The sequence below is a fragment of the Trichomycterus rosablanca genome, chromosome 1, assembly GCF_030014385.1.
Source record: "Trichomycterus rosablanca isolate fTriRos1 chromosome 1, fTriRos1.hap1, whole genome shotgun sequence".
NCBI lineage: Eukaryota > Metazoa > Chordata > Actinopteri > Siluriformes > Trichomycteridae > Trichomycterus > Trichomycterus rosablanca.
The window spans coordinates 83,825,112-83,840,801 of record NC_085988.1 but is presented as its reverse complement, the minus strand read 5'-3'; the positions used below and the strand labels follow the sequence as shown (position 1 = coordinate 83,840,801).

The 15,690-nt window shown below is 44.6% G+C and overlaps 1 protein-coding gene across 4 annotated transcripts in view; it reads right to left on the bottom strand.

Moving 5' to 3' along the window:
* The window catches only part of usp6nl (USP6 N-terminal like), a 106,758-nt gene that overhangs the window by 35,603 nt on the left and 55,465 nt on the right, over window positions 1-15,690 (bottom strand). For 3 of the 4 annotated variants that reach the window (XM_062996870.1, XM_062996861.1, XM_062996853.1), the window contains 3 exons: window positions 7,146-7,219; window positions 2,464-2,546; window positions 615-654 (listed from right to left, as the gene is read on the bottom strand). In XM_062996870.1, the coding sequence (XP_062852940.1) occupies window positions 615-654; window positions 2,464-2,546; window positions 7,146-7,219 (197 nt within the window). The remainder of the gene's footprint in view (window positions 1-614; window positions 655-2,463; window positions 2,547-7,145; window positions 7,220-15,690) is intronic. The other variant, XM_062996877.1, reaches the window with a different exon arrangement.

Here is a 15,690-nt window from a genome sequence, read left to right as displayed (position 1 = left end):
ACTAAAAATAAATAAATTAAAAGATTACAATAATATTGATGGTAATAATAACAATAACAAAACAAGTTCATCAATATTAATAATAATAATAATAGAATAAAAAATACATTATAAAAAAAATAAATTATTAAATAATTAAAACAATTATAATATTAAAAATAAACTAATAAATTATTATTAAAATTTTTTTAAAACAAATCAATAAAATAAATTATTACAATAACAATATTATTAAATATTATTACAAACATTTTAAAATAACACTAATAATAAACTATAACTCAATAATGAAAATTACTAAATAAATAAAATGGTAAACATAAAATAATTCTAATAAATAAAATAAAAATTACAGTAACAACGTAAATAAGAACATCTATAATAAAAATATAATTACTACTATAATATTTTTATAATTTATTTACTTAATTTCCTCCTAAACATTTTATTATGAATATCATTTATTTATATTATTTATAATGATAGCAATAATTAATATAAACAATAAAAAAACAAATTATAATCAAATTAAAACAAAATATTATTATTATTATTATTATTATTATTAATACGTATTTTTGCTACTATTAAAACAAAGATAATGATGTGATTACCTTTTCCTCGAAAGGGTCGTAATCTGGAAGCTCATTTTCACTAAACCACACAAACACACACACACACACACACACACACACACACACACACACACACACACACACACACACACACACACACAATTGCAGCATTATTTCATCATTGTCAACAGGAAAAATCCTCTCCAATGTTTCAGCTTTTCTCAGACAGAAGTTTCTAAAAGCTTGAGACGTGTTAAATGATTCATTTAAACTGTAATACAGCTTAAATTCACTAGATAAGAACCTCATTTCCAGAAAAGTTGGGACATTTTGCAAACTGCAATAATAGAAGAATCTGTGATGTGTTAATTTTCTTGAATCTTTATTTAATTTATAAAGTAGAAAGTAAAGGAGAATCAAAAAATGTGTTACACCACCTACCAACCATAATACTGTAAAAAGATACACCGATCAGCTATAACATTAAAACCACCTCCTTGTTTCTACACTCACTGTCCATCTTATCAGCTCCACTTACCATATAGAAGCACTTTGTAGTTCTACAATTACTGACTGTAGTCCATCTGTTTCTCTACATTCTACTTCAATGGTCAGGACCACCACAGAGCAGGTATTATTTAGGTGGTGGATCATTCTCAGCACTGCAGTGACACTGACATGGTGGTGGTGTGTTAGTGTGTGTCGTGCTGGTATGAGTGGATCAGACACAGCAGCGCCGCTGGAGTTTTTAAACACCTCACTGTCACAGCTGGACTGAGAATACTCCACCAATCAAAAATATCCACCCAACAGCGCCCCGTGGGCAGCGTCCTGTGACCACCGATGAAGGTCTAGAAGATGACCGACTCAAACAGCAGCAATAGATGAGCGATCGTCTCTGACTTTACATCTACAGGGTGGACCGACTAGGTAGGAGCGTCTGATAGAGTGGACAGTGAGTGGACACGGTGTTTAAAAACTCCAGCAGCGCTGCTGTGTCTGATCCGCTCATACCAGCACAACACACACTAACACACCACCACCATGTCAGTGTCACTGCAGTGCTGAGAATGATCCACCACCTAAATAATACCTGCTCTGTGGGTGTCCTGACCATTGAAGAACAGGGTGAAAGGGGGCTAACAAAGCATGTAGAGAAACAGATGGACTACAGTCAGTAATTGTAGAACTACAAAGTGCTTCTATATGGTAAGTGGAGCTGATAAAATGGACAGTGAGTGTAGAAACAAGGAGGTGGGTTTAATGTTATGGCTGATCGGTGTATATATAAGCTACAGTGAAGCTGTGGTTTATAATGCTCTGCGGTAACATGGAATGAAGGTGGGACCAGTACAGTGGAAATGGCTCAATTCTCTAGTTCATCTAATCACTGTCATTCCCCGAGCACTTACGGACTAAAAACGGGAAACGATCTGTTCCACAGGAAGTGGGCTCGCTAGATAAATAAGCGTCTCCGTGGCAACGGGTGGCCCGTGACGCCAAGCCGCTCGACCGGGCTAAAAGCGAAAGATCGCCGACGACGACGACACAAACAGGAAACCATCGTTTTCTCATGTCGGTTTTAAGTAACCCCGAGACTCTCTGTACATACAGTGAGGACGCGTCCCGAGCCGAGCTCTCTCTCTACACAGACGCATTTTACTTTGAGAAGAGGGCGCGTCTAAATTCCTAGACAGCGCTGAAGGCAATCCCGGCGTTCAGCGCGGCACGCGGACGGAATGTGGCGCAACCAACGGCGTTCCTATCAAATGTAAATGACGTCTCATCCATGCTTAATGCGTATAAGAGTGCAGCCTGTCATCAGTGTGCTTAGGTAACACAGATAAATGAAGGATGTAGAACGTCTGTGTATTATTTGGTCTCGTACTGGTGGAAGCCGAATCGATCCACGCCTTTGTAGACGTCGAAGTTCACCTCCTCCCATGGCAGCACCGAGCCGCCCTCCACACCCTGAGGAGAAAAGAGACAATAAACATTACCAAGCTTCTACACTCACTGTCCATCTTATCAGCTCCACTTACCATATAGAAGCACTTTGTAGTTCTACAATTACTGACTGTAGTCCATCTGTTTCTCTGCATGCTTTGTTAGCCCCCTTTCACCCTGTTCTTCAATGGTCAGGACCCCCACAGGACCACCACAGAGTAGGTATTATTTGGGTGGTGGATCATTCTCAGCACTGCAGTGACACTGACATGGTGCTGGTATGAGTGGATCAGACACAGCAGCGCTGCTGGAGTTTTTAAACACCTCGCTGTCAACAAGCGCCCCGTGGGCGGCGTCCTGTGACCACTGATGAAGGTCTAGAAGATGACCGACTCAAACAGCAGCAATAGATGAGCGATCGTCTCTGACTTTACATCTACAAGGTGGACCGACTAGGTAGGAGCGTCTGATAGAGTGGACAGTGAGTGGACACGGTGTTTAAAAACTCCAGCAGCGCTGCCGTGTCTGATCCACTCATACCAGCACAACACACACTAACACACCACCACCATGTCAGTGTCACTGCAGTGCTGAGAATGATCCACCACCTAAATAATACCTGCTCTGTGGGGGTCCTGTGGGGGTTAATACTTCAGTATATCCAGAATTCAGCTGCTCGCCTCCTTACTCATACTCGCTCCCGTGATCATATTACACCTGTTCTACAAAAACTTCATTGGCTTCCCGTTGCTCAACGCATTCAATTCAAAATTCTTCTATTCACTCACAAAGCTCTCCATAATCAGGCCCCATCCTACCTCACCGACCTGCTCCATCAGCACATTCCCTCCCGTAGCCTTCGCTCTTCTGAGGCTAACCTACTGTCCATACCCTCTAGGACCAAGCACCGGACCTGGGGTGACAGGGCCTTTTCCATAGCTGCTCCATCTTTATGGAATGCTCTCCCCAAACACCTACGAGATTGTCCTGACCTGTCCAAATTCAAGTCACTTCTCAAAACTCATCTATTCAGAGTGGCATTTAACTTGTAACAACACAAAATAAATGCTTTTATTTTTGCTATTCTTTTTAATAGTTTTTATACTTAGATCACGACAGAAATGTGAAGTCCTAGATCCTAAAACTTGTAAAGTTTTCAGTTTCCTGATTGCATGTAAATCTGTCCTGCTTCTGTCTAATTTTAAGAAATTGTTCTATATTTGTTGTTCTCTCTCATAATTTAGCTAATTTTTAATGAACTGTCTTATGCTGCTCTCTTTGTTTTTATCTTAATTATTCTTGATGTTGATGTACTATTTTGATTTTGTACTATGATTTGTATGGTGTATGTACGTATTTGTTTTGATTATTTGTCTTATGTAAAGCGTCTTTGAGTATCTTGAAAAGCGCTATATAAATAAAATGTATTATTATTATTATTATTATAAGGTATGTAGAGAAACAGATGGACTACAGTCAGTAATTGTAGAACTACAAAGTGCTTCTATATGGTAAGTGGCCCATTGAACCCCATTTGGGATGAACTGGAATGTCAACTGTGAGCCAGTGTCTTAGCGCACAAATAATCTTGACTAGGTAACTCTCTGACATGCACAAATTCTGATATACACTTGAAATACAATAACAACCACTTAGCAACAACCTAGCAACCACCTGGAACACCCTACCAATAGATGTAAAAACCCTAGTAACCACCTAGCAACAGCCTAGAAAACAAGATACTATCACATAATCCCTGCTTTATTATAAGATAGATCACAAACAAATACAAATACGGCGTCAGCTGACGTTAGCTGGCACTGGTTTGAATGGCCCGAGTCTAGTTCTAATGCAATCATCTGTTGGAAAGGAACCCCAGTGGCCCACTAAATCCCATTTGGGATGAACTGGAATGTCAACTGTGAGCCAGTGTCTTAGCGCACAAATAATCTTGACTAGGTAACTCTCAGACACGCCCAAATTCTGATATACACTTGAGATACAATAACAACCACTTAGCAACAAACTAGCAACCACCTGGAACACCCTACCAATAGATGTAAAAACCCTAGTAACCACCTAGCAACAGCCTAAATAGGCAAGATAACTGCTTTAGCCACATAATCTTATTTATATATATATATATATTTTTTTTTAATGAAATTCATCTTCCAAGTTATTATATTTACATTTACATTTTCAGCATTTAGCAGACGCTCTTATCCAGAGCGACTTACAGAAGTGCTTCTATAGTGAACATTTCATTTCTCAAGTTTAGGTAAACAACAGTGGTGTACTTAAAGGATATTCCTTTCACTTAAGTTCTTTTCAGACAGTGAACGGTGATATGACTTCTTTCCTGTGTGAATGCGCTGGTGTTGTTGGAGAACATAATATGCAATAGAATACTTCCCACACTCTTAACAGTGATGTAGTTTCTCTATGTGAATACGCTGATGCCGTTTGAGACTATTTTCATGAGCAAAAATCTTTCCACACTCTGAGCAGTGATACGGTTTCTCTCCTGTGTGAATACGCTGGTGTACTTTAAGGGCACTACTTTGAGTAAAACTCTTTCCACACTCAGTGCAGTTATACGGTTTCTCTCCTGTGTGAACACGCTGGTGTACTTTAAGGGCACTACTTTGAGTAAAACTCTTTCCACACTCTGAACACTGATATGGCTTCTCTCCTGTATGAATGCGCTGGTGTTTTTGAAGGGTACTATTAATACAACTGTTAAAGCGCAACATTAAGATTTTGTGACTAAGGTAATATTTCGTCGCGTGTTTTGTCACATGCAAGTTTAAAAGATATTTAAGATCCAATTAAATTGTTTATGCACACAATAGAGACGATTTAATTGTGTCTGTCAGTGGCTGACCTTAAATGATGCTCTACTGACGGACCGGACACAGATTCCCCACTGACATACTCCGAAAATATGTGGACGGCTTTACCAGGAGAATCCAGACTAACGTCTATAGTGTTGGAATGGAACGTCCAACAAGTTCATAGTCAGGTGTCCACGTACTTTAGGAAAGTCTTAGGGTTTTTGGATGTTTTCTGTGGGTATGTTTTCTATTTGGCCCTTATAAAAGTCCCTCAGGTCTTTATGAGGACCAGATCTGCTGCATCAACACATGAACTATGAGGTACCGCCATCAGTCCAACATCTTATCGATCCCTCAGGCTCACATGCACCTCTGTCCTGATGTTCTGGCTCTCAGATGTACTCAGATGCAGCGAACACACACTCCAGCGTACACACACTCCAGCGTACACACACTCCAGCGTACACACACTCCAGCGTACACACACTCCAGCGTACACACACTCCAGCGCACACACACTCCAGCGTACACACACTCCAGCGTACACACACTCCAGCGTACACACACTCCAGCGCACACACACTCCAGCGTACACACACTCCAGCGTACACACACTCCAGCGTACACACACTCCAGCGTACACACACTCCAGCGTACACACACTCCAGCGCACACACACTCCAGCGTACACACACTCCAGCGTACACACACTGCAGCGTACACACACTCCAGCGTACACACACTCCAGCGTACACACACTCCAGCGTACACACACTCCAGCGTACACACACTCCAGCGCACACACACTCCAGCGTACACACACTCCAGCGTACACACACTCCAGCGTACACACACTCCAGCGAGCACACACTCCAGCGAGCACACACTCCAGCGTACACACACTCCAGCGTACACACACTCCAGCGTACACACACTCCAGCGTACACACACTCCAGCGTACACACACTCCAGCGTACACACACTCCAGCGTACACACACTCCAGCGTACACACACTCCAGCGTACACACACTCCAGCGCACACACTCCAGCGTACACACACTCCAGCGTACACACACTCCAGCGTACACACACTCCAGCGTACACACACTCCAGCGTACACACACTCCAGCGTGCACACACACTCCAGCGCACACACACTCCAGCGTACACACACTCCAGCGTACACACACTCCAGCGAGCACACACTCCAGCGTACACACACTCCAGCGTACACACACTCCAGCGCACACACACTCCAGCGTACACACACTCCAGCGAGCACACACTCCAGCGTACACACACTCCAGCGTACACACCAGACACCAGACATGAGGAAACGATAACAGAAAGACGGAATGAAGACGGTGAGAGATGGACAGATTGAGAAATGAGGATTTAGGGACCTTAAAATAAATGTCAAAAAAAAGAAATGTGCTCCATTTTATCCAGTTAATTATGAGGCTATTTTTAATTATTCTATTTTTGCATTTTTGGGTCACATCTAATTATTCTGAACGCAATCACCGGCTGCTTCTTTTCTCCTGCCAGAGACGGAGTCTCACGGAGAGCAGCATGGCACACGGAGCGTCACGCACTGCTATCCGTGAATCAACCATCTCTCTACAACTGTGGCTGTAAGGAGCCTGGCTAGGTCGACAGCACAACCTGTAATCTGTGGACTGAAGATGTTGGTGGGCTGGCAAAAACTACCCAGCTGACTGAGGAGCGCAGCACGAGAGCTGGTCAGGGTCGCGGGGACGATAAAATATCCGGATTCTTTGATCTCACCTTTTCATATCGGGCTACGATCTCGGCTCGCTCCTCGTCCAACTTCACAGCGGCATCCCGCTCGGCGTCAGACGCTGAGGGAACAAAAACACACACGGTAAAGACCAGAAACAAGCAAACACACACACACACACACACAGTGCAATTTATTTATACACACAAGTACAAACACACACAAACACACACACAATAACAGTGCAATTTATTTATACACACAAGTACACACACACACACAGTGCAATGTATTCATTTATATTTATATATATATATACACACACACACACACACAAACACACACAGTGCAATTTATTCATTTATATATATATACACACAAACACACACAGTGCACGTATTCATTTATACATATATATATACACACACTGCAACTTATTCATTTATATATACACACACAAACACACACACACACACACCTACAGTGCCGTTTATTTATTTACATACACACACACTTACACTGCAATTTATTTATTTGCTTATTTATTTATACACACACTAACACACACTAACACACACTCACTATCATGCACATGCTCACTATCATGCACAAACATGAACACACACACACACACACACACACACACACACACACTGTTGGATGTAATTAAACCAATCACAGGAACTGTAAACAATAAATATTTCCTTTAAACAGATCAGTCACTTATGAAACCATCACGTTTGCATGAATATGTGTGTGTGTGTGTGTGTGTGTGTGTGTGTGTGAAATTCTAACTCTGATGCTTTGTGGATTATTATAAGCCATGTATTCATGTGTGACTTTTAGGACTCACTATTATATGTGCTATGTTTGCACACACACACACACACACTAATGACTGTAAACACAGGAAACATCCCACCTAATGAACACAGTAAACAGTTGCCATGAGTCTGTCTGTGCGTGTGTGTATAAGTGTAGGTGTGTGTGTGTGTGTGTGTGTGTGTGTGTGTGTGTGTGTATAATGAACTCTGCTGGCTAAGCCTCATTAGTCAGAAGGATCCAGCGCTCAGAGGAATCTGAAACCACCTGCAGCCAACAAACGAGAGAGAGAAAAAGGAAAGAACGGAACAATGAATGAAGGAAGCGAGGACGGAGGCGACGAGGGACAATAAAAAAGGAGAATAGAGGTAGAAAATAAAGAGATGAGGAGGGAATGACAGAGGAATAGAGGAATACAGCGATTAAGGACACAAAAAAAGAAGAGAGTGGGACGGAGAGGAACACGGGATGAAGGAAGAAGACAGAGAAGGAGACAGAGAAGGAGATGATAAGGGGTGCAACACTCTCAGATCTGCTGAGATCTGGGGATCCAGGGTTCGAATCTCAGCGGTGCTATCAGCCAAACGTGTATATGGGTGGACATGACTGGGTAATGACCTGTGCACGGGAGAGTCAAAACAGAAGGATTGGCAGTTGTAGACTAGCAGTAAAGGCACCAGAGTAGTAATCAAAAGGTCGCTGGTTCAAGCAGACTTGCCCCCCCCCCCCCCCAACAGTCCAGTCCACCACCAATGTGCACTCCACCACTGCCCGCCTACCACTTAGATTGTGGAACCAAGCATAATACTTTCACTCAAGTTTTATTATTATTTACAAAAACAATACAGATGAACTGTAGAACACAGCTACTTCTTTAAACAGTTTTTGCTATCTGCTTGTTGCTTCACATGGGCTGTGTGTAAGTAACATTGAAATGTAGCCCAATGCTTTGCTTTCCTTAGTTACTTCATAAGCATATACTTGTAAACCATTACTTTTGGACAGTTATTGCAATCACACCACACACCCGACATTGCATTGAAAACAAACTATTGTACAAGAGGTATAGCCCATGGAAACTCCTTCCACCTGAGAATTTTGTCAGAAATGAAAGTAAACTGAAGACATTCTTTGTAAATAAATAAATAAAATCAGTTTTCTATGTACAAACAACAAAAGAACGTTCAAATGTATCATGCATAATGTTTAGACAGTTGCATTTGTTAACTTGTTAAAGGTTGCAGATTTGGCTTTTTGAAGTAGTGTGTCACTGAAAGTCTCTGTGTAACAAACTCATATTGAATAGATGAACCTTGTAACCTCGACGAGTGGTTAACGACACCGTCGGGTTAATATTGGGCTAACTCAACGTCTTAATTTTACCTTTTCAATGTTATCGGCTCAACGGGCGAAAGGGGATTACCATTTGAACAACACATTTTACATCGTTGATAAAATTGGTTGGACTACTGCAACTCCCTCCTGGCAGGAGCTCCCATGTCCACTATTAAACCCTTGCAGCTCATTCAAAATGCAGCTGATCGCCTGGTTTTTAACCAACCCAAACACTGCCACATCACCCCACTGCTGCCACATCATCACCCCACTGCTGCCACATCATCACCCCACATCATCACCCCACTGCTGCGTTCTCTTCACCGGCTTCCTGTAGCTGCACGCATTCAGTTTAAAACACTGACGCTCGCCTACAAAGCCAAAAATGGACCAGCCCCGAGCTACCTTCGTGGTCTAATCAAACCCCGCTCTGTACCACGCAACCTCCGAGCCACCAGTCTCGCTCGACTTGAGCTTCCACCCAGGACTAAAGGAAGACGAGCATCAAGGCTCTTCTCTGTTCTAGCACCCAAGTGGTGGAACGAACTTCCTCTGTCTGTTCGAACATCTGAGTCTCTTGCTGTCTTTAAAAAATGATTAAAAACCTTCATCACCTTTTTACTGAGCACTTAAGCTGACTTGTACTTATTTACTAACATTTTTCTTCCATTTCCAAAAACACTTTGGTTCTAACAGGTTTCAGCAGATTCGTGTTCTTCGACTGTTGTTTACTAAAACTTGAGAAATGAAATGTTTACTATGGAAGCACTTCTGTAAGTCGCTCTGGATAAGAGCGTCTGCTAAATGCAGAAAATGTAAATGTAAAATCTGATAAAAACCTCACGAACAGTTTGTAGCGTCTTTCTCAATAATGCACAAAAAACACGATTTTTCGGCTTGTTATGGCTATCCACAGCAAGAGGGGGTTCGCCACTAGCACGCTGACCCCCCCTCCGCTCTCGGCACTAGCAGCAAGCTGATTGGCTCTTTTTGTTGAAGGGCGGGACTTTATCCCTGAACGGACGCCATGATTCGCGTTGCGAGAAGTCCCATTCATACTGCAGTCGGTGGCGGGTCTCATCATTAATACGGTCTCTGACAGAAGCGCGAAGCTAGGCGAGGCGGGGCGGGGTGGTTGGTTGAAAATGAAGCGCTCCGATTGGCCGAAAGCACTCCGCTTACGCGCAGATCTCTGTGGCTCAGCGGCGGAATCAACTTTAGTGACAACCTGGTGACAACTTGACTGAAACTGGCGAAATGCGAGATCAAACGATATGCGTAGTTTAGAACATGGAATCGTACAAGCGTACTAGGAGGTCAAAATGTTGGCAGGTCTGGTTCAAGCCCCACCACTGCCAGGTTGCTGCTCTTGGGCCCTTGAGCAAGGCCCTTAACCCTCAATTGCTTAGATAATATACTATCACAATACTGTAAGTCGCTTTGGATAAATCTTGATTTCATACACCTGTTAGCAATTTGTGTGGCTCAAAGACATAAAATCAATCATCATAAAGGGTGTCCATATCATTTTGACAATCTCCTTGCAAAGTAAAAGGTCTGCCACAAAACCCTCTGAGAAATGAAATACGTTGTGCCCTCATGAGTGTGTTATTTCCCGTGCCAGCTTCTGATGCCAGCGCAAGTTTCCATGGTGAGGGTTGGCGAGTGTATGAAAGCTGGTTCTGGTCCAGCGCATCTCCAATCAACACTCGCTCTCGTCCTCGCCCACATTCAGGGTTCCAGCATCAGGTCGGGAGCTCACACTGCATGTGTGTGTGTGTGTGTGTGTGTGTAACTGGCCAAAAGTATTCGGACGCTGACCGTGAGCTTGTCGGACGTCCCGTTTCGAAAACAGACCGACCTCCGTGTGATCTTTTCATACAGAAGCTTCTCACAAGACTTTGAAGTAGACGACGGCATTTGTATGGCTGGGCACCGATGTTGGTCAAGAAAGTCTCGGTTGATGTTCCGGTTCATCCCAGAGCTGTTCATTTTCTGGTTCTGGTCCACCGCATCTCCAATCAACTCTCGCTCTCGCCCACATTCAGGGTTCCAGCATCAAGCCGGGAGCTCACACTTCGTGTGTGTGTGTGTGTGTGTGTGTGTGTGTGTGAAAACACTCAATGGTCAAGAACATGCACCCGCCACACAGTGCGACCCACCGAGCCAACGTTCCGCCCGACCATAATTTTGCCGTGGCTTGACGCATTAGTCTTTAGTATTGGCGCACTCAGTTACCCGAGTCATCTTGGACGTTCTGACTAAACGATTGCTGACTGAATTGCCGTAGGATCGCTAGGACGCCTCATAACGCAGATTAACCAGTAAACGTGAGGCGCTCGAACGCTGCACGGATGAAAAACGTTAAATCGCTAAACACAAACCTTACAAAGGAACAGACTGAAAACCCACCGAGAACCAAGAGGAGATCTGAGACACGTTAGGGATGTGGGACGTGGCGTCTCGGCGAGAACTGAACCTCTATTGTTCGGTCCGGCACTCGGACTCGAGAGCGTCCAGACTTTTAATGCACTTTCATACAAAGACTGACAGTGTCTGACACCGGCTAACAAAAGATCCACACACGACGTTCAGAAGTCAGGCGGCGAGATGAACCCTAGAAACAGTAACTGGCCGAAAGTATTCGGACACTGACCGTGAGCTTGTCGGACGTCCCGTTTCGACCTCTGTGTGATCTTTTCATACAGAAGCTTCTCACAACATTTTGAAGAACAGTTGTATGGCTGGGCACCGATGTTGGTCAAGAAAGTCTCAGTTGATGTTCCGGATCATCCCAGAGCTGTTCAGTGGACCTGAGTTTTTCTTCATGTCTTTATAGAGCTCGCTCATGCTGGAACAGGAAAGGACCTTCCCTAAACTGTGCATGCTGGTACAGCACATATATTACCCTCCAAGAATGTGTGCTGCTGTTACAGATGTTTGCTTTTATCCACTGGTGATAAGATGACATTCTCTTTCCTCTACAGCTGTTTTATTTCTGCATTTTCTCCCTTTTTCTCCCAATTTAGTCATAGCCTCTTCCTCTGCTGGGGACCCTGCCTTACACACTCTCCCTCTGTTGCATGTGCGGTCCACCATTTACATTTTCGGCATTTAGCAGACGCCTTAATCCAAAGCGACTTACATTACAGTTACAGTCTACAGTCTGAGCAATTGAGGGTTAAGGGCCTTGCTCAAGGGCCCAACAGCAGTAACCTGGCAGTGGTGGGGTTAGAACCAGTGACCTTCTGATTACTAGTCCAGTACCTTAACCACTAGGCTACAACGTGTCCTTCTTATTCGCCTGTACTTCGTGTGAGGTCGGTCTTGCGCATGGAGAGTCACGCTCTGATCTCCATGCTCCTCCACTTCTGTACAGGCGCCTCGGGTTACTAACCAGGGTCCTTACATAGTGTCGAAGACCTCGTCCCCTTGTCCCATTTTTAGTCCCGTCTCTTCCCACCCAGCAGACAAGTGGCCGATTGTGCCCGCTAGGGGGTGCCCGGCCGACAGAGCTGAGATTCGAACTCGGGGAGTTTAGAATCCCAGCGTTGGTGCGCTAGTGCCCATGGTTGTCATCACGGTTCATGCTATTGTACCTACTAGCCTTACATTCAAGCTGGGAACGGATATTCGGGCAAGCCGTAGCCTAGTGGTTAAGGTACTAGACTAGTAATCAGTAGCTTGCTGGTTTAAGCCCAGCCACTGCTAGGTTGCTGCTGTTGGGCCCTTGAGCAAGGCCCTTAACCCGCAACTGCTCAGACTGTATAGTGTAACAGTAATGTAAGTCGCTTGGATAAAGGCGTCAGCTTCTTGTTCCTCAGCCTTTGTCCCGTGTCCCGGTCGGCATTTCCGGCTTCTTCAAGTTAGGGGTCGCCGGCGGGATTTGGCACAGTTTTTACGCCGGATGCCCTTCCTGACTCGACCGGCACTACAATGCACTGGTTTGTGCATCTAGCGGCTCGGTACCTATAGGACAATTCAGTGTTTCCAATTAGCCTGGTGGCATGTTTTTGGACTGTGGGAGGAAACCGGAGCACCCGGAGGAAACCCACGCGGACACGGGGAGAACATGCAAACTCCGCACAGAAAGGACCCGGACCGCCCCACCTGGGGATCGAACCCAGAACCTTCTTGCTGTGAGGCGACAGTGCTACCCACTAAGCCACCGTGCCGCCCTTGGATAAAGGCGTCGGCTAAATTATGAAAAAGTAAAAGTAAAGTAAAAAGGAATATTGCTGGTGCGGATCTGTTAATTTTCTGGTGAAAAGGCACCGAATGGTTCAAAATTTGGATCCCGCTCCATGTTGGTCGTAATGAACTGTTAGGATAGGATAACTAGGATAATTTCCTTTTTACACCACATAACAGACATTTTTTGGAACTGGGATTCCATGCAGAATCTGGAACCCATTAGTCTGATGCACTGCTGTGAATTCCATCCAATTAGAAGTTGTGACTTGACCGGGTGTTGAATAGTCCACTGGCTTCCTGTAGCTGCCCACATTCAGTTTCAAACACTGATGCTCCCCTACAAGGTCAAAAAGACCCACAGAGACCCACATTTTGTCCATGATCTTTTATGTGACCCAGGCAACACAATGCATCTTACTCTCTCTATACAAGATGTAACATAAAGCCTCCACAAGGGGGCGTTCGCGTACAAGTTCATTTAATTATTATTTTTTTCTGCTGCCTACTTTTTTTGGCTCGCGACCCACCTAAGGGTCGTAACCCAGGGTTTGAACCCTGCCTTAAAACTCCGGTCTGTACCACGCAACCTCTAAGCCACTAGTCTCGCTCGTCTTGGTCCTCCGCCCAGAACTCAAACTCAAGGAAGACCAGCATCAAGGCTCTTCTCTGTACCAGCACACAAGTGGTGGAACGAGCTTCTTCGTGGTGGTCTCACAGTCTTCAAAAGACAATTGAAGGTGGCACAGCGGGATACTCCGTTAGCACACCAACGCCGAGATTTTGAACTCCTCGGTTTGAAACTCGGAATTGCATAATTGGCAGCACCTGCAGCAGACACGATTCTGCTAGGGCGGGATGCCCGGACTATGTGGGTGGGGTCTTCAAACACTGTGTAAGGACCCTGATTAGCAGACAGAGGCACCTGTGCAGAGTGCATAGGTGAAGCGGGTTCCGCTAAGGGCTGCACACGGGTTGGAAGAGGCGTGAGCAGCAATATACCCACCTCGACTGCAATCAGTGATCCACCAGCAGAGGGAGACAAATCGACTACGATAAATTGGAAGAAAATGCATAAATAAACCTCTTTACTAAACACTTAAACTTAGCAATAACCTGCACTTACTAACCCTTTGTAGCGTCTTTCTTGGACTGTCGTCTCCTTGGACTGTTGTCTACTTAAACTAGAGTAGAGAAACGTTAACTATGGAAGCTCTTCTGTAAGTCGCTCTGGATAAGATCTTCCACCCAGAACTCAAACTCAAGGAAGACCAGCGTCAAGGCTCTTCTCTGCACCAGCAGGACGAACTTCTTCGTGGTGGTCTCTCACTGTCTTTAAAAGACGATTAAAGAGGCGCCCAGGTGGCGCAGCGGGATATTCTGTTCACACTCCAACGCCGAGATTCTGAACTCCTCGGTTTGAAACTCAGCGTTGCCACGTTTCTGCTAGGGCGGGATGACCGGACTATGTTGATGGGGTCTTCAAACACTGTGTAAGGACCCTGATTGGCAGATAGAGAGGCGCCTGTGCAGAATGCATAGGTGAGGCGGGTTCCGCTAAGGATATACCCACCTCGACTGTAATCAGGGATCCCCCCCCAGCAGCGGAATACAAACTGACTACAATAAATTGGGAGAAAATGCAGAAATAAAATAGGGGAAAAAAAGATGATTAAAGACCTTCATCACCTCTTTATTAAACACTTCTACTAAACTCTCTTCTAACAGGGTTTTAGCAGATTTGTATCCTTGGACTGTTGTCTACTTAAACTAGAGTAGAGAAACGTTTACTATAGAAGCTCTGCTGTGTGTCGCTTTAGATAGGAGTGTCCGCTAAATGCCGAAAATGTAAACGTAGGTGCTCGCAGGAACCTCACGCTTTGTTTTCTGCATCGTCGCCAGACTGTGATGGACCATCTTGCTCTGTACTATCTTCAGGCGTTTCCTGAGACGGAGAAGGGAACTGTTGGTGAAGGGTTTGATCAGCACTCTCGCGTTTCCAAACTGAAGTGTGATGACGCCAACGTTCACAGAGACTCGAATCCATCATCCTCGTCCTCCATCACAATCCCTCCATCACGTCCCCTCGCGGCAGATGGACTCGTTTCTCGCCGTGTTTATCCGCTCCACATTTCAGCCCGTTTCACCTTCATCTCGATCATCCTCACCCTCAGACCCTCAGCGCTGTCGTCTGGTCCTGTATCCATCCATCATGTATCCGCCGTAATTCCCATCCTTCCCTGC